The sequence below is a fragment of the Carcharodon carcharias genome, chromosome 2 (assembly GCF_017639515.1).
Source record: "Carcharodon carcharias isolate sCarCar2 chromosome 2, sCarCar2.pri, whole genome shotgun sequence".
NCBI lineage: Eukaryota > Metazoa > Chordata > Chondrichthyes > Lamniformes > Lamnidae > Carcharodon > Carcharodon carcharias.
Genome location: NC_054468.1, coordinates 67,822,179 through 67,841,758, shown reverse-complemented (window position 1 = coordinate 67,841,758; position 19,580 = coordinate 67,822,179). Strand labels below are relative to the sequence as shown.

General features: G+C 41.0%; 1 protein-coding gene across 5 annotated transcripts in view; it reads left to right on the top strand.

Annotated features, from left to right (window-relative positions):
- The window catches only part of sgpp2 (sphingosine-1-phosphate phosphatase 2), a 59,688-nt gene extending 48,394 nt beyond the window's left edge, over positions 1 to 11,294 (top strand). For 4 of the 5 annotated variants that reach the window (XM_041181110.1, XM_041181106.1, XM_041181094.1 and 1 more), the window contains 3 exons: positions 148 to 327; positions 8,895 to 8,984; positions 10,644 to 11,294. In XM_041181110.1, coding sequence (XP_041037044.1) covers positions 148 to 327; positions 8,895 to 8,984; positions 10,644 to 11,189 — 816 coding nt within the window. In that variant the 3' untranslated portion in view covers positions 11,190 to 11,294. The remainder of the gene's footprint in view (positions 1 to 147; positions 328 to 8,894; positions 8,985 to 10,643) is intronic. The other variant, XM_041181096.1, reaches the window with a different exon arrangement.
- Positions 11,295 to 19,580: the final 8,286 nt, after the last annotated feature.

Sequence of the window (19,580 nt, the reverse complement as noted above, 5' to 3'; positions counted from 1 at the left end):
TTTTTATTAAATAGTTCTACATACTTAAACATTAACAAGTACTAACATGAAGCAACAAAGCAGAAAGAAACATGCAAAAAAGAATGAAATTTTACAATGCACCTTCGAGAACAGCTGACTCTTATATTTTTGTATTTGTTTTTACAGATCGTTATGTACTTGGGGCAGGCTTCCAAAGACATCATTAAATGGCCTCGTCCATTATCCCCGCCAGTTGTAAAGTTGGAAACAAGAGTTGATGCAGAGTATGGTATGCCATCAACCCATGCTATGGCAGCAACCGCAATCTCCTTTACATTTCTAATTGCGACAATGTACAGATACAAGGTAGGAACTGTACATTCTATTCCTGAAAGGATCTCACAAATATAAAACCACAAGTGACATATAGTAACATGCAGCTTTAAGGTCAATTGAAGGTTTCATTCTTCATTAAAAGGGGTCCCTCCGCTAGTTGTTAATACTTATCATATTGGCATGGATAGAATATTGGCTGGCTAACAAGAAGCATAAAATAGGCATAAATGGGCCTTTTTCAGGTTGGCAAGATGTAACGAGTGGCGTGTCACAGGGATCAGTGCTGGGGCCTCAACTGTTTACAATTTATATAAATGACTTGGATGAAGGGATGGATGGAATGGTTGCCAAGTTTGCTGATGACACAAAGATAGGTAGGAAAGTAAGTTGTGAAAGTAAGGCGGCTACAAAAAGATACAGATAGGTTAAGTGGGTAAGCAAAGATCTGGCAAATGGAATATAATGTGGGAAAACATGAAATTGTCCATTTTGGCAGGAAGAATAAAATAGAAACATTATTTGAATGATGAGAGATTGCAGAGCTCTGAGATGCAGAGGATCTGGGTGTCCTAGTGCATGAATCACAAAAGGCTAGTATGCAGGTACAGTAAATAATTAGGAAAGCTAATAGAATGTAATCATTCATTGTGAGGAGAATTGAATACAAAAGTAGGGAGGTTGTGCTTCAGTTATGTAGAGCACTAGTGAGACCACATCTGGAGTACTGTGTACAATATTGGTTTCCTTATTTAAAGAAGGATGTAAATACATAAGAAGCAGTTCAGAGAAGGTTTACCAGACTAAAGCCTGGAATGGGTGGTTGGACAGGCTATGCTTGTATCTGCAGGACTTTAGAAGAGTAAGAGACAACTTGATTGAAACATATAGGGGAGAATTTTCGGCTCAGCGAGCGGGGGCGGGGCCCACTTGCCGAGGCGTAAAACGACGCAGGGTGACATCGGGTGTGTGTCCCAAAGTCACTGCGCTTCATTTAGATTTTCAGTTCACCAGGCATGCAGCCAATTTGGCTGCACACCCGCTGAACTGTCAAAGGCTTGTTAAGACCATTAATTAACCCTATTGAGAAAGCTACCCGCCCAAGCTTAAGGTTGGCAGGCAGGAGAAGAGCCGAGGTGGCATTTGTATTTTTCATGGAACCTCATCCATGGGCAGGATGAGGTTTCATGAATGTTTTTGAAATCTTGGAAAATTTTTTAATAAACTTAATACATGTCCCAGCTCATGTGACAGTTTCACATGAGGGGACATGGTCTAAAAAATTCTTTCTCCTTTCTTAAACTTTAGAAGCTTAAAAATAATCTCCCTGAGGCACCTCTGTGCCTCAGGAAGATTTCTGCGCTCTTTCACACACATGCATGAAACAGCACACTCCCGACTGAAAATTTAAATCTATATTCACATTTTCTATTTCTGTTGCAATAATATCCATGCCTTGATTCATTCACTTAAATATGTATTTCTAGTATAAAGGAACAATTTTCACTTGTTTTTTTCCAACTTGTCTTATCTCCCTTATAAATATTGTGACAGAACCTTCTGTATTGCTCCTTATTGAGGTTGCTTTCACATTCTATACTCGCCAGCACATAAGTTTTTCACCCATTTGTGACAAACAAGAATTAGTAAGATTGTTATGTTTTGGGGCGTCTCTTCAATTTAGAGAAAAATGGAAGAATGATGGGGTCATGTGACCTGTTCTGAATTCTGCTCGACAACAAGCTTGGGTGACTTGGTAAAAGGGTAGGGGAGGAGACAGGTTGTCTCATTGAGTAGAAGGCGTGAGATATTCACACAGTAAACAATGACCAAGCAGATGTGCTGATGGCGGATAGACTGTTAATCTCCAAGTCTCACAGGGAGCTGTTTGGAATGTCAGGTTAGTAAACAGTTATACCTTAACCTGTCTATTTAATTCAGATACAGAAAGAAGGTGGGTCTCCAGAGGATAGTTACTCAGCATTTCTACCTGAATACAAGGCCTATGTATTCACATAACAATGGGTATGAGCTTTAAGAGGGGAACAGTCCGTAGAAAGCCATTGTAATATCAGTTTACATGATTTTTCCTTAAGATATCCCAGAGCCTTACAGACACATCTGTCTTTAAAAATTAAAAAGAGAACAGAGAGATAGAGGCAGCCAGTCTCTATTATTCACCACGCAGAATACAGGTGGAAGCTCATGCTCAGATTGAAGAGACCAAGGGCAGAAAATTGCCAATGGTGTGCAGGGGCAGCTCTGACATGCCAATGCATAAAATGATGCGAGGTGACATCAGGTGTGCGTCCCAATGTCATCATGCGTCATTTCGAAGTCTCGTTCGGGTGCGCGCCAGAGGTGGCTGCAAAACTGTCATTGGCCTATTAAGGACATTTAAAAAAGTAATTAATCTTATTAACAACTCTGACCTTCCAACCTTAAGGTTGGCGAGCAGTAGACGAGCCCAAGCAGCCTTCGTGTTCTTCAGGAAACCTCATCCATGGGCAGGATGAGGTTTCCAGAAGGTTTTATAAAATAATTAATTTTTTTTTTAAATTAACTTCACAAACATGTCCCAGCACATGTGACACTGTCAGCTCCGTGCCTCAGGGAGATCACACAGGAGCACATATATCAAAGGAGGCTCTCCCTCCTCCCCCCACCCACACAGGTAGCACTGAGCATTAACGGCCGTGCGTTACGCTGGCCAGGCCTTAATTGGCCCTCCCATGCCCACTCCTGAACAACCCACCTGTCATAGGGAAAATTCACTCCCAGTTTTGTGAGGATTTAAACGAGGTAGGAACATACATCTAGCTTTGACTAGAGGGAAGAGTCTCTAGGGAAACCCTCACCATGAAAATCAGTTCAGAGGTTAGAAGTTATCCGGCTAGAAAAAGAAAAAGGAAGCAAGCCATTGGGAGCTGAGAATATCTTTGGACTGGTTCCTGGAGGATGAATATTCACTTAAGGGGTAGAGTTAATTATAATCATGGCTGGGGATTTTTGGTTATTTTAAAAGTTATATGGGGGAAACCTTTCTGTTGTCTAGAATTTAAGTTGCCTACAAAAATAGTGTTTAGTCTTTATTGTTTGGAGTTTTGTTTGTTACAGTACACGTCTTCAAACTTGAAATCTGGTTGAGTGATATTTCCAGTCAGTTACTGGAAATTTAAATAGCTTTTTAAAAGTTATTGGTCTCTACTTTAATGAGTGAGAGTTTGTGGATTGGAAAACGCAAAAGGAGAAAATGTCAACCATGCCTCATATCACCAGCCAAGGGGACAGCCAGCTGTTATGATTCTGGATCTTTCTCTATCCTTTCTGAAACTCTTTCTGAAACCACCCACACAGAAGTCTGCAGATTAGCTTTGGGAATGATTACACCACTATAACGATCTTCAGGGTATATGTAGCAATATACTGGCATGGATTAAGGATCGGCTAACAGACAGAAAACAGAAAGTAGGAATAAACGGGTCATTCTCACATTGGAAGGCTGTGACTCGTGGGTACCACAAGGATCAGTACTTGGCCCCTAGCTGTTCACAATATATATCAATGATTTGGATGTGGGGACCAAATGTAATAATTCCAAGTTTGCAGATGATACAAAGGTAGGTGGGAATGTGCGTTGTGAGGAAGATATAAAACAGCTACAGGAGGATTTGGACAGACTTAGTGAGTGGACAAGAACATGGCACTTGGAACATAATGTGGAAAAATGTGAGGTTATCCACTTTGGTAGAAGGAACAGATGTGCAGAGCACTTCTTAATGATAAGAGATTAGAAAGTGTAGATGTACAAAGGGACCTGGGTGTCCTTGTCAATAAGTCACTGAAAGCTAACATGCACGTGCAGCAAGCTATTAAGAAGGCTAAGGAAATGTTAGCCTTTATCGCTAGAGGATTTGATTCAATTGTATAGAAGCTTGGTTAGACCGTACATGGAGTACAGTGTGCAGTTTTGTTCCCCTTACTCAAAATGGATATTATTGCCAGAGAAGGAGTGCAATGAAGGTTCACCAGACTTGTTCCAGGGATAATGGAACTGTCTTATGAAGAGGAGATTGGGCAAAGTGGGGCTGTATTTTCTAGAGTTTCGAAGAATGAGAGGTGATCTCATTGAAACTTACAACATACTTAAAGGAATAGACAGGATACATGCTGGTAAGATGTTTCCCCTGGTTTTGGAGTCTAGAACTGGGGGACATAATTTCAAAATAGGGAGGAAGCCTCTTAGGACCAAGATGAGGAGAAATTTCCTGTGAATCTTTGGAATTCTCTACCCCAGAGGGCTGTGGAAGCTCAATCATTGAGTATGTTTAAGGTAGAGATTGATAGATTTCTGATTAACAATAATGTAAAGGGTTATGGGCGGAATTTAATTCTTTTATGTTAAAGAAGAAGTAAAAGCTAATTAATTATAATTCCAGATTCATTTTGTTCCGTCTAGTTCTTTTTTCAATAAAAAGCTATCTGAAGAAAAATGTTTTTTTTTGCAAAAGCAAATTGTTACATGATGGTAGTAATAAGTGGTTGAATTAGATATATAGGGCATTGCTTACTAAACTAAATCTAATTCGACTTTGCACAGACAGTTTGTAACTAAATTATACCACAGTTGCAGTCATTGATCAGTTGCTGTGTCCCAAAGATAGACACTTCATTCTCCAGGAACCAGTCTAAAGATATTCTTGGCTCCCGCTAGCTTGCTTCCTTCTTCCTTTTCCAGCCAGATAACTTCTAATCCTTGAACTGATTTTAATGGAGAGGGTTACCTTGTAGATTCCTCACTCTAGCTAAAGCAAGGCAAATCTTTCAGACTTGTTTAAATCCTTGCGAACTTGGTTTCTTCAATCCAAGCATGAGCTTCCGCCTGTATTCTGTGTGGTGAACAATAGAGACTGGCTGCCTCTATCTCGCTACTCTTTCTCGGAATTTTTGCAGACTGACCTGCCTGTAAGGCTCTGGGATATCTTCGGAAAAAATACATATGATCTGATAATACAGTGGCCTTCTATGGTCTACTCCCCTCGCAAAGCCCATCTCCATGGCAATGGCAACCACACAAGCCTTGCATCCAGGAAGAAATGCTGAGTAACTATCCTCTGGACCCCCAACTCCATTGTATTTTGGAATTAAATATACATTTTAAAGTATAACTGTTTACTGAGCCTGAATCACAAGATTCTGGGTTTAAGTCCCACTCCCAGATTTGAGCACAGATATCAAGGCTGACACTCTAGTGCAGCACTGAGGGAGTGCTGGATTGTCAGGGGTGCTGTCTTCAGATGAGGTGCTAAACTGAGCTCCCATATGTTCTCTTCAATGGACATAAAAGATTCCATGATACTAATTTGAAGAAGCGCTGAAGATTTCTCCCCAATGTCCTGACCAATATTCATCGCTCAATCACAAAAACAAAATATTTAGTCATCATTGCATCGCTATTTGTGGGACCTTGGCTTCTGTATTTCCTACATCATGAACAGTGACTACACTTCAAAAGTACTTCATTGGCTGTGAAGTGCATGTCTTTTATATTTAATAAATAACTAACAAAGACATTGTAAATTGAATAAATCAATATTATTTAAAATGTGTTTCAAAATGGTATTTGAGTTGTACTATATATAACATATATCCCCAAAATTCAGCATCAAATTGTTTCTAAATGAAACTGCAATTATGAACAATTTTTCTGAGTCAAGTAAAATTGATTACATTTTGTCTTTTGAGTGACAGTTACGACAAACAGATATTTGTGAAAGTTGGCATCTGGCTTAAACAATGACTTGCACATTCTAAGGTCATTCATTTTTATCACATCCGCATCAGACTCTGCAGTAAGGGCGCTTTGTAGCAGTGTTTACTTGGTGATGTCAAAATGTCGTGATCATACCGTAACTTGGAATGATACCCTTAAAGCAGTTCTTATTAAAGAATGGTAAATTGAGAATTTACTGAGTGCATTAGAATTAAGTATATTGCTTTACTGCAACTTGCAGGCAGAAAATGAATACATTAAACATAACAAATGTCATTTTAGTTATGTTACCTTTTAATTGCATTGCAATGATTTAGTGAATATTTACAAAGGATCAAAATGAATGATAAACTCCTATAGATTATTCTTATTAATAGTGTCTACTGAATAAATACTGCAGGAATAAATAGCAATAATATCATAATGTCTCCATCAGCATAAGACCATTGAAAGGTCACATAAAACAAAACTTTAAATTTATGAAGGAACCATTCAAGATTTTCTTTATTCACTTTAAAGCACAAGTCAATCTATGTGAGCCTGGTCCAATAAATTTGTACTTCATATCTTTGTCAGTCCTTAAGAAACAGATAAGCAGTTGATTTATCAACTTTATTTTGTTTAACCACATGAATGTGCCAAATGGTTATTTACTTGCTTCGTATCTGATGGCAGCAGAGTGCCAAGCTTGTATAGCAATGAGTTTAACTCATATTAGATACTCTTCATAAGTTATTTATTATCTGTGCTAATTATATTTGCACCAAAATTTAAGGTTTCTCTGACTAAGAAAGTAAAACAAAAGAAACAACTTGCCAGTTTGTCAGGAGAAGCAGTGGCATGTGTGGGAATTTATTGGTAATCTCATACTGGGTCTCAGAATAAAAATAGTTCCTATGCAGCACTCCAGAGACCACAAGAATTGTATGAATATTTTTCTCCCATTTATGTTCTCTCTGGATGAAGTTCCCAAGCTGTTACCTGGGGTGTTCTTGAACTGGCTACCAGGAAGTGTGGCGGGGTGACTCACAAAGCTTCACTCACTTATTGAGCAACCTTTTGCAAAAACTGTCTCCCATACTTATAAAAGTGAACACAGAATTGTATGTAGTTGCATGCCTGATCCTTGCTAATCTACAGCACAGTGCCTACTTCCGCTATTCACAAAACGATAGGGCAGAATCTTCTGTTTGGCGAGTGGGGGCAGGGCCCTTAAAATGACACGGGGTGATGTCGGGTCTGCGTCCTGATGTCACCCCATGTCATTTACATTCTCAAGTCGGCAGGTGCGCAGCTGACTCAGCTGCGCACCCGCCGACCTGTCAATGGCCTATAAAGACCATTAAAAAGCTAATTGAAATCATTAATGGACCTGCCCGTCCAATATTAATGTTGGTGGGCTCAGATGAAACCTCATCCACATGAGGCGACATGGCAGCGAAATTTTTCTTCCTCTATTTAAAGTTTCAAGTATGAGCCGATCTCCCTGAGGCAGCGCTTTGCCTCAGGGTGATCTGTGCCCTCTTTCGTGCGCATAGCGCTTCCTGCCGGATGTCAGGCTGGGCAGGCCTTAATTGGTCCACCCATGTAAAATAGTGGCGCACCTCTGACCGGTGGCATTGATCGGGAACCCTCACGCCCACCTGTGCTCACTCCTGCATGTCCCCCCCAACAGGGGGAAAATATTGCCCATTGTATCCATGGGCAGCATTTCCCCCCCTCGGAGGGGAGGGAATGTCGGAGTGAGCAGGCAGGCTTCCTCTTGTCAGGGGCACACCGCCATTTTACATGGAGGGGTCAATTAAGGAAGCGCTATGCGCTCGCTCTGCGGGTGGGAGGGGGAGGTTCCCTGAGCTGCAAGTGCGCTTTATCGCACCTGCGCGTGGAAGAGCACACAGATCTCCCTGAGGCAAAGTGCTGCCTCAGGGAGATCGGCTCACATTTTAATCTTCAAATAAAGCTGAGAAAAAAAATTCCCTGCCGTGTCCCCTCATGTGGCACTGTCACATGAGTTGGGACATGCCCATAACTTTTATTTTAAAATATTGTGAGATTTATAAATCCTCATGAAACTTCATTCAGCCCATGGATGAGGTTTCATGCTTTTTTCAGAAGCCCGCCAAGGCTCCCGGCCTGCCCGTCAACCTTAAAGTTGGACGGGTAGGTCCATTAATGACTTCCAACTACTTTGTTAATGGCCTCTATAGGCCGTTGACAAGTCGACGGGCCGCAGCCGACTTGGATGAACGCCCGTTTAACTGAAAGTCTGAATGACTTATGCCCAACGTCACCCCGCATCATTTTACGCATCAGCGAGTAGACCCCGCACCCGCCCCCACTCGCTGACCAGAAGGTACAGCCCCATGACCTTTACCCTAGTGATGGCAGTCAAAAAGCTTCAGTTAACTACATGGATCATTTTTTTTTTCCTCAATTCATCAAATGTCTGTCAATGTAACTGCAGCAATCATGTTCCTGTTCCTTCTCCAGTCAGTTAAAAGCATATATCTTATATATTCATTTGTTTATCAGGCATTTGTGTTACAAATTTATTCATTTGTCCTTAAGCTTGTATTTTTTGCAGCAATTTAATACCATAGTGGGACTTTCTTTTTAATACATTGGTCCTAGCATATAATTAATAATAAAATATACTACTATAAAACTGGGAGACCATATTTTATAAGTATAAATACATTTTAATATTACATTTTATATACATTTTAATTTAATTTCCTTTTAATTTAATCAGTCCACTAGGTGAAAGTTGCTGTTCTGAATAATTAATGTATTCCATTAATAGTGATTTGATTTGCCTGATTTACAGTATTCAGTTGCATTTGGACTATTGGCTTCCACGGTGCTGTCTGCTCTGGTCTCACTCAGCAGGCTCTACACAGGAATGCACACTGTGCTGGTAAGAGATAAATTCCCTTTAGCACTAAACTAACTCCCTCTTGCTGAAATATAACAAACAGAAGCACAGAAGACTAAAAGATGATACTGTATGTCAAAGGCTAAAAATAATTTGAAACAAGTTAATTAATTATTCAACTAGTACAGTAATTATACTTGAAAGAGTACCTTTTTAACTCTGGGCACATTCTGTTATCAATACACCAGTAAAGGATTGATAGGTTGGGTCTCTTTTCTCTTGAAGTGAGAAGGTTGAGGGATGACTTAATAGAGACCTTTAAAATTATGGGAAATTTTAATAGAGTGGGCACAAAAAGAATGCTTCCCCTTGTGGATAAAAGAACAACTAGACTCTATCAATATAAGGTAGACATCAGTAAATCCGAAAAGGAATTCAAAAAGAACTATTTTACCCAAACAGTGGTGAGAATGTGAAACAGTGTGAAACAGCATGTGGAAACCCTACTACAGTTGAAGTGAATTATATGGATGAATTTATGGGGAAGCTAGACAAGCATACAAGGGAGAAGATAATAGGGGGTTACAATGACAGATTTAAGCAAGGAAAGATGGAAGGAGGTTTGAGTGAAACATAAACAGCAGCACGGACTGGCTTGACTAGCCTATTTCTGAGAGATAAAAACAAAAAACTGCGGATGCTAGAAATCCAAAACAAAAACAGAATTACCTGGAAAAACTCAGCAGGTCTGGCAGCATCGGCGGAGAAGAAAAGAGTTGACATTTTGAGGCCTCATGACCCTTCAACAGAACAGGTTCTGTTGAAGGGTCATGAGGACTCGAAACATCAACTCTTTTCTTCTCTGCTGATGCTGCTAGACCTGCTGAGTTTTTCCAGGTAATTCTGTTTTTGCTTTGCCCTATTTCTGTGCTCTACATTCTATGTAACGTATGTAATCTTAAATCATTTTTATCATATTGCCTATTAAAGGGCATTCTGAATCAGATATATTGTTGTGTCCAAAAACAGATTTCAGCTACCCAGCAATCTAATGAGCAAAAGATAGTGCTTAGTATAGTTAGCACTAAGCCATAGAGACTGGTCAGAGAGGTTTGATTCCCAATCTGTGCTGAATTAGTTGATCTCAGATTGAAAAACAATTGACCTCAGTGTCCCTAGCCTAGATGGGGGAAAAGTTACCTAAGATTCCCAGTCCTGAGTGCTTACCCATTAACATTGCCAGAATGTGCACATATTGGGAGGAATTTAATCCAGGCGATGGATGTTAATCCTGCCGGCTGGAGAGCCACCGAGAGCCCCATGTCACCTCCTTTGGGGTAGGTCCACCAGTTTAGTGGTCAGCAGCACAGTAGGCCTTCCCCAGGATCAAGGACACCAGCAGTGAGAATCCTGCCCCAAGAGCTGCCAGCCTATCAGAAGCTGACAGCTCCTCATTGCCACTGGATGAGCAATAGTGTACCCACCAGCAGTCCAAGATCAGCAAGGGACCCAGGCCACAGGTGAGTTCAGGGGTCGCAAGGTGAGGGTCACTGGCTGGGCGGGGGCAAGTACTGTCTGTACCCAGCAACTCAAAAGTGTTAATTTTTTATTGGGTCTTTCAAAAATATACTGCTGAAGTAACTTTAATAAAAATTTTACTGTCAACGTATTCTAACTCTGTTTGTCAATATCAATTTTCAGGATGTGATCTGTGGAGTCCTCATTACAGCAGTGCTTATGGCTCTTACATATCCTTTCTGGAACATTCTCGACAATTTTCAGTTAACCAGCCCTCTAACCCCCATCGTTGCAATAGTTATGCCCTTTTTCATGAGTTATACCTATCCAGCATTAGATCATTACAGCCCAACCAGAGGGGACACCACCATCATCCTGGGTGTTGCATCAGGATGTACAGTTGGCTTTTGGATGAACTATCAGTATGGTCGAACGTATGAGCCTACAGGATCGCTCCCATTTGAAATACCTTCTATAACCCTGGAAGTTGTATCATTGGCCATTGCACGCTTTCTCATTGGAATTCTTGTTCTTGTTGCCACTCGGCAAGTTGTCAAAACTCTTTCCCTCAAAGTACTGTATGCTTGGTTTGATATTGCAGGACATGATATGGAAGCTAGGAAAAGATTGGAGATTGAAGTACCATATAAATTTGCAACATATTCATCCATTGGCTTCAATGCAACAGTAATAGTACCTTTGCTGTATCAATTACTTGAACTACTCTGAGGACTGTAAGTGGATAGAGTTTTTCTGTGAATTCATATGGGGTCTGAGATGCATTTAATGTGTTGATGAAGACCTAATGGAAATAAATTTCCTGCAAACACTCAAGACTCAACTTCCTATTTAAATAGTCTTTAGAATTGCTGAAAAAGACATACTGTTGTAGCTATTTGTCTTGCACTCATCAGGACAGATAAACCAATATTAAAGGGAAACAACAATTTATTCTGCATGAGAAGAGAGTGCTGATTGGTTCACAAGTGGACTCTGATTGGTAGAAGCATTGCCATGGACAGCGTAGCAGACAAGGGTTAACTGCTAATTGCCAAGTTTTTGTTTCAAATTCAGAGACAGGTTGACTTTGGTCAAGGCATTGCCATGGGGAATGAACTAGGGAATGTCTGTCCCTCAAGCTTTTGTTTAGGTGCAAAAGGTGTAATGCATGGACATGCTCGTTCTGTCTGCACAAGGCATGGGCCTGTTTGTGAATATATGTGGCTATTAGCATGTGTAAGCTAGAAGCCACACATATTCTCACACAGGGCCCAGTCCTTTGCAGACAGAGACCATGTCTATGCATTACGCATTTTCCAACTAAATAAAAGCTTGGGGACTGCCATTCCCTGGTTTATTCCTCCTGACAATGTCTTGACTTATCGGGGCTAACCTGCCTGTTTTGAATTTGAAACAAAAGCTTGGCAGTTAACAGTTAACTATTCACTGCTACATTGTCCATGGCAATGCCTCTACCAATCAGACTCCACTTGCCAGCCAACCAGAACTCTCTTCTCATGCAGCATAAATTGTTGTTTCCCTTTACTGTTGGTTAATCTTGCAAAACAAAAAGCTTCAATAGTATGTCTCTTTTCTTCCAGAAATATTCAAGCTCTGTACGATCGAACAACTATAAATAGTATATACAATCATTTTTCAGTTCAGTTGCTTTCCTAGTCTCCTGGATATGCCCAATTGCTAGCCAAGGATATGTATGGGTGATCTATTCTCAGGGCGAAGGTGCAATGAAACAACCATTTACTTGTGCAAAGGAGGCCTGGATGATGCATATTCTTGATTTCCCTCTCTTGGTCTCCACTTTCAGCTTTCCAACTGTAATATGATTGAGTTGAAGAACTGTAGGAATGAATCCACATTTCATTACTCTTCAGTGCTACATACTGCTGCTTCAATGTACTACTCAGAACAGCTAGGATTGCTTTATAACAGATTTCCTATTTAAGTCTTTCCTGGAGGCATTGGCTCAGGAATATCTTTACATTAGGAAAAGAGAACTTTTAAACTAACATTTTATGTCAATTTCTAATTAAAAGCCAATGACATTTGTTTTGAAAAGTAATTAACTACATCCAAAAATAGTCAATATTTTCAAATAGACTGTCTGCCGATTGGTGGATTCAAATTTGATGAATAGATTAATCTTCCATTGGAACATAAAAATGCATATTACTAACTTGTGGTACATGTATGATATTGCAACATTAGCACCACTAGAACAATTTTTTCACATGTCAGCAAGAGGTTTTGAGTGTCATGACTACAAATGAATTATGACAATCTTTCTCAAACATGAAAATGAACAAATTATTGGTGACCTTAAATATTCATTATCTCCACCACTGGCACATTGTGGCTGCACTGTGTACCATCTACAAGATGCACTGTAGCAACTTGCCAAGGCTTCTTCAACAGCAGCTTCCAAACCCACAACCTCTAGCACATAAAAGAACAAGGGCTGCAGATGCATGGGGACAGCACCACTTCCAGATTCCCCTCCAAGTCATACACCATCTTGACTTGGAAATATATTGTTGTTCCTTCATTATTATTGTGTTACAATCCTGGAGGTCCCTACCCTGCAGCCCTCTGGATGCACCTACTCTTAAAAAGTGGTTCATGCATCTAAAGCACATTAGTGAACCAGATGGGTTTTTACAATAATCAACAATGGTTTCATGGTCATCATTAAACTTTTAATTCTAGACTTTTTATTGAACTCAAATTTCACCATCTGCCGTTGTGGGATACAAACCCTGGGTATATGGGTCACTAGTTCAGTGACAATACCATCACCTTCTCTATTCAGGATAAGCAATACATGCTGGTCTTGCCTGTGACCCCTACATTTCATGAACAAATAAAAAACAATTCTATCCATTCCACAAATAACTTATTTTAACTTTTAACTGTGTTCTGAGTATGTGTTATATTGGTAATTTAGCTATAACTGTCACTAGCTGCATTTATGTAGCACCTTTAATATTGACAATGTTCAAAAGTGTTTCAGTCATAAGGAGAAGATATCAGTGTTGGACATGAGCATGGAGGGACAGTGAAATAATCATCCATTTATAATTATAACTAAGAAAAGGTGTAGCAATTAAAATATGAATGCAATTTGCACTGGAAAAAGCTACTTAAAACTTCTCTCAATAAGGAGTACCCATCCCCAGCCTCCCTTTCCTCTTCAAAGTACTTGACCGTGTTGTGACCTCCCAAATTCATGCCTATGTTTCCTGAAACTCCATGTTTGAATCTCTCCAGAGGTTTCCACTTCTGCTACTGTACTGAAACAACTCTTATCAAAGGCACAAATGACATCCCATTTGACTGTGACAAAGGCATACTATTCATACTCATCCTTATCGACCTGACTTTAGGCTTTGGCATAGTCGATCACATCATACTGCTTTAACACCTCTCCACAGTCATCCAGCTGGATGCGACTGCATTCACCTGGTTCCATTCTTATCAATCTAATTGTAAGCCATGGAATCACATGCAATGGCTTCTCTTCTTGCTCCCACACTGTTAATTCTGATGTCTTCCCAAGGATCTACCATTATTTCCCTTTTATTTCCCATGTACATGTTGCCCCTCAGCAACATTATATGAAAACACATTAGTTTTCACATATACGCTGATGACACTCAGTGCAACCTCACCACCACCTCTCTATCCGTCCTCTGTCTCTAAATTGTCAAATTGTTTCTGGCATCCAATGCTGGATGAGCAGAAATTTCCTCCAATTAAATATTGGGAAGACTGCAGAGACTATTGCCTTTGACCCCTGCCACAGACTGCTTCCAAGCCAATAATTCCGTCCCTCTCCATGGAAACTGTCTGAGGCTGAACCAGACTGTTCACAGCCTCAGTGTCATATTTGACCTCGAGATGAGCTTTCAACCACATATCTGCACTTTCACCAAGCCCGCTTACTTGCTCCTCCATAATGGTGCTGGGTTCTGCCCCTGCCTCAGCTCTTTTGCTACTGAAACTCTTATTCATGCCTTTGTTACCTCCAGACTTGACTATCTAACCCACCCCTGGCTGGCCTCCCATATTCTCCCCTCTAGAAACATGAGATAATCTAAAACTACTGCCCATGCCCCAATTTGCACCAAATCCTGTTCAACTATCACCCCTGTCCTCACTGTGTACATTGGTTGCTGGTGAAGCAATACCTTAATTTTAAAATTCTTATCCTTGTTTCCAAATCACTCCATGGTCTGGCCCCTACCCATCTCTGTAATATGCTCTAACCCCACAACCCTCCGAGATAGCCATGCTCCTCTAATTCTGGCTTTTGAGCATCCCTGATTTTAATTCCTCATCCATTGGTGGCCATATCTTCAGCTGCCTAAGTTCTGGAATTCCCTCCCTGAACTTCTCTGCCTTTCTACCTCACTTTCCTCCTTTCAGACACTTCTTAAACCTACCTTTCTGACTAAGCTGGTGGTCATCTGACCTAATATTGCCTTATGAGACTTGAAGTCATATTTTGTTTTACACTTCCCCTTTGAAGCACCATAGGCAGTTTGAATATGTTAAAGGTGCTAGATAAATGCAAGTTGTTGTTGCAGACCCTATTTAAAATGGGAAGTATTGCAATGTAAAACTATCAACAATGACCTCTGCCAGTTTTGCTGAAATGCATGATTCAATGGGCTCATACGATGGTAGATACTGAATGCATGAATAAATCCATGGCAATTCTACAGTGAATTATAATCTTGATTGTCTTACTAATCATTCCTGTTCTATACACTGAAATAATGACCTACATTGTTTCTTAATCTATTTACAATTACTTTTGGAAATCTGTACTGGAATTGTGGTAACATTTGTACCCTTAATCACAACAGATTAGTGAAAGGCCTGAGATTTTCAGAGACAATGGGCAGAATTTTCCCCCCATCGGGGGGGAACGAACCTGATCATTGCCCCTGATTGGTTCCACACTGCCATTTTACGTGAGTGGCCAATTGAGGCCCGCCCAGCGTGACGCACACCCAGAAGCGTATGTGCTCCCTGTGCGGGCAGCGGGTGGATTCCCTGAGTCAGGACAGTGTCACATGTCAAGGAACATTAATGGAAAACTTTATTTAATTTATAAAAACTTCATGAAACCTCATCCCTCCCATGGATGAGGTTTCAGGAAAAATGCGAAGGCCACCCGGGCTCTTCACCTGCCGCCAACCATATGGTTGGACGGGCAGATCATTTAACTATTTTAATTAGTTTTTAACAGGCCTTAATAGGCCTTTGACAGTTTGGCTGGCGTACAGGCGAGTCAGCTGTGTGCCCGCCGAACTGAATATCTAAATGAGGCGCAGTGACGTCGGGACGCCCACCCGACATCAACGCGCATCCTTTTACGTGTTGGCGAGCGGGCCCTGCCCCCCACTCGCTGACCGGAAAATTCTTCCCAATGAGCTTATATATACAAGTAGTTCTTTTTTAAAATGAGGTGTATTTCTGATTTATAATTTAAAATGCACAGTGAACATCCAGCCAAACTACTGCAAGTTAGAACCTGATTATATCTTTTCATAAAAGTAGATTTGTGCTGAAGCAACAATGTCAGAGCAATTAAGCCGTTTCTATAATGTTGGTCGATACTACTTTTAAACATTTGAAGTGGGATTCATGTAAAACCACAACCTCTCCAGAACTCAATGAGCGAAAATATATTTTTTGAGGGAGAAATTCAACATTGTTCTGCCAATTCTTGGCTGTAATATTTAACATTGTGGAGGACAACTTTTGGTTGTGATGTCCATGCCCAAACTCCACTGGCTCTGATCTTGGGTCAGATAACTTTTAGCCAACCCTGCCTGTTTCCCAAATTGAACATTGGGAGTGCTGAACCCATGGATTCTTAACCTCACCTGGAACAAGAGGCGAGCAGGCTGTATCAATAATATTCAGTTAAATCCAATTAGGTCTCTGGTGAAACAAACACAAAATGCTGGAAAAACTCAGCAGGTCTGACAGCATCTTTGGAGAGAGAAACAGGAGAATTTTCCCCTCGTTGAGGGGGTTGCGTGGGGGCGGACATGGGCAGGCATGAACCCAAATGGCGCCTCCGAGTGGGTTTGCGCTGCCATTTTATGTAGGCGGGCCTTAATTGGCCTGCCCAGTGTGACATGCGCCTGGAAGGGCTGTGTGCTCCCTGTGCGGGCAGCGGGGGGGGGGTGGTGGTCCCTGAGTTGGGAGTGCACTTTTTCACAGAGATGTCTCGGGGAGATAAGTTTTAAGTTTTAAAAATTTTAATAAAGGAAAAAAATTAAGACGTCCCCTCATGTGACAGTGTCACATGAGCTGGGACATGTCAATGAACTTTAATGAAAAAATTTATTTAATTCGCAAACCCTTCATGAAACCTCATCCCACCCATGGATGAGGTTCCATAAAAAAGCGAAGGCCGCCTGGGCTCTTTGCCTGCCCGCCTACCTTAAGGTTGGATGGGTAGCTTTCTCAGTAAGCTTAATTAGTTAATTAATGGCCTTAACAGGCCTTTGGAAGTTTGGCAGGTGCGCAGTTGAGTTGTCTCCGTGCCCGCTGAACTGAAAATCTAAATGACACATGGTGACATCGGGATGCATGCCCGACATCATCCCACATCATTTTATGCCTCGGCGAGTGGGCACCGCCGCTGCTCACCAAGCTGAAATTTTTTCCCACTGAATTAATGTTTCGAGTCTGTATGACTCTTCTTCAGATGCTGTCAGAGCTGCTGAGTTTTTTCAGCATTTTCTGTGTTTGTTTCAGATTTCCAGTATCCGCAGTATTTTGCTTTTATCTTAGGCCCTTAGGAGTCTTTTCAAATTATTGATAAGCTTATAGACCTTTTTTATGGCTGTTTTTACTGCCATATCTTGAAGTCAACTGACTTTTAGGAGCTTCAGCATTATTTCATTGCAGTTTGGTGAGATGTGTCATTCCAGGTGCAGGATGAATGACAAGAGTACAGAGACCTGCAGCAGCTAACCAAGAAACCAAAGGAGAAGTCTCACACCAGGTAGCTTTCTGGCAATAGAATCTCCTACCTCAACTGAAATGAGAAATTACGTGTCTGGTGCCGAGGACAGAGACCTGAACTCTGCAGCCAAGAGAACAGATCCTAGTGTGGCTGCCACTGCCAAATGATTCTTTCAGGGCCAAATTTAATGGTCTGTACCGGGTAGACAAAAGGATAAGTGAGGTAAATTATTTGATCCACACCCCTGGCTGGAGAAAGAAGCATCAGTTATGCCACCATGATATGTTAAAGAAATATCACAGCCAAGAGCCTAGACAACCAGAGGCATTTGCCAGAGTGCAGAGATAGCAGACGACAGCTGGGGAGAGTCAGACAAGGAGGAACTGGAGGACTCCCAGGTCGAAACCACGAATGTTAGGCTGGAAAACACTGAAATTCTGGAAAATGTAAATGCCCTATTAACCTATCAAACAGAAGAGGAGTGGAAGGATATAGCCACCCTGCTCAGGGAATTTAAAGAAAACTGTAGGGAACAGCCAGGTGTACCCCACTGACAGACCACAATGTGGATGTAGGAGATACTCCACCAATAGAGTAAAATTTCTACTGACTGGTGGCATTGGTGTGATGGTGTGACTTTTTGAAAGAGTATTGACAAGCAATAGGCGTAGGAGCATTCCTACTCCAGGAGATTGAATCTGGGACTGAACACCCAATTGGCTATTTCTCAAAAAAACCTAAAAAGAAACAGAAAAAGTGCTCTACAGTTAAGAAGCATTAAGCCTTTTGTGAGCTTTCCAGCACTTTGAGGTCAATGTTAACAACGGGCACTGAGATACCCTAATATACACGGACATAACCGTTTAAAGCTCCAAGAAAAATTTAAAGTAACCAATGCCAGATTGCTTTGATGGAGCTTATTCTTGCAGCTTTTAAATCTAAAGATTACGCACATTGCTGGAAAGAATGTCATCGCTAACGTGCTACCAGCGTATATGCCGTCAAGGGAATGCAACAGATAGCGCAAACTGAGGCAATATGAGATAACTGTGTGGATGTCAGAATCTATGTGTACATTTTCTTTTACTTCACAGGAAGACCATATAAAAATGTCATAAAAATTCCAATTTTTTTCTCCCATGTGGCAGGGGCCTGTCATGCCCAGTAAAGGCATGTCACATTATAAACTTTCAGTGAAAACTTTTTACTAATTGGACACAAGCAAGCTGTTTAGATGGCTGTTGCAAATTATGTGACTTCTGGCAGATCAAATCTATGGCAAATACCTAATTAAACATGAACATGGGTAAGGGTACCTCATACCCGTTTATGGAATTCACACATCTCGTTTTTTTAAGAATGCACCAATATCTAAAGGCGCTCTGGAAACTCCATAGTCTGTCTCAATGTTTCATACTAGACAAAAGAGAAATACAAAACTTGATGGCCACTATCAGCTTCCCATTGAATAATGATGGCCTCCCCCATTCAAACTAGAATGGGAAGGATTAAAAACAAAAAACTGCGGATGCTGGAAATCCAAAACAAAAACAGAATTACCTGGAAAAACTCAGCAGGTCTGGCAGCATCGGCGGAGAAGAAAAGAGTTGACGTTTCAAGTCCTCATGACCCTTCAACAGAACTGAGATCACCTCTTATTCTTCTAAGCTCCAGAGAATATAGACCCAATTTACTCAGCCTCTCACCATAGTGCAACTCTCCCACCCCAAGAATCAATCTAGTGAGCCTTCACCGTACTGCCTCCAATGCAAGTATATGGAGACCAAAACTGCACACATTATTCTAGGTGTGGTCTCATCAAAGCTCTGTACAACTGTAGCAAGATTTCTTTATTCCTGTACTCCGATCAAGTCAAAATGCTATTGCCTCCTTAATTCTTGCTGTATCTGCATGCTAACTTGGAATTCCTTGTATGAGCACACCCAAGTTACTCTGAACATCAACAATGCAAGCTTCATACCTTTTTTAAAAAATTGTTTTTCTATTCTTATGACCAAAGTGAATAACCTCACTTTCCCACATTATACTCCATCTACCATCTTGTTGCCCACACACTTCATCTCCTTACATCTCTTTGCAGCCTATGTCCTCCT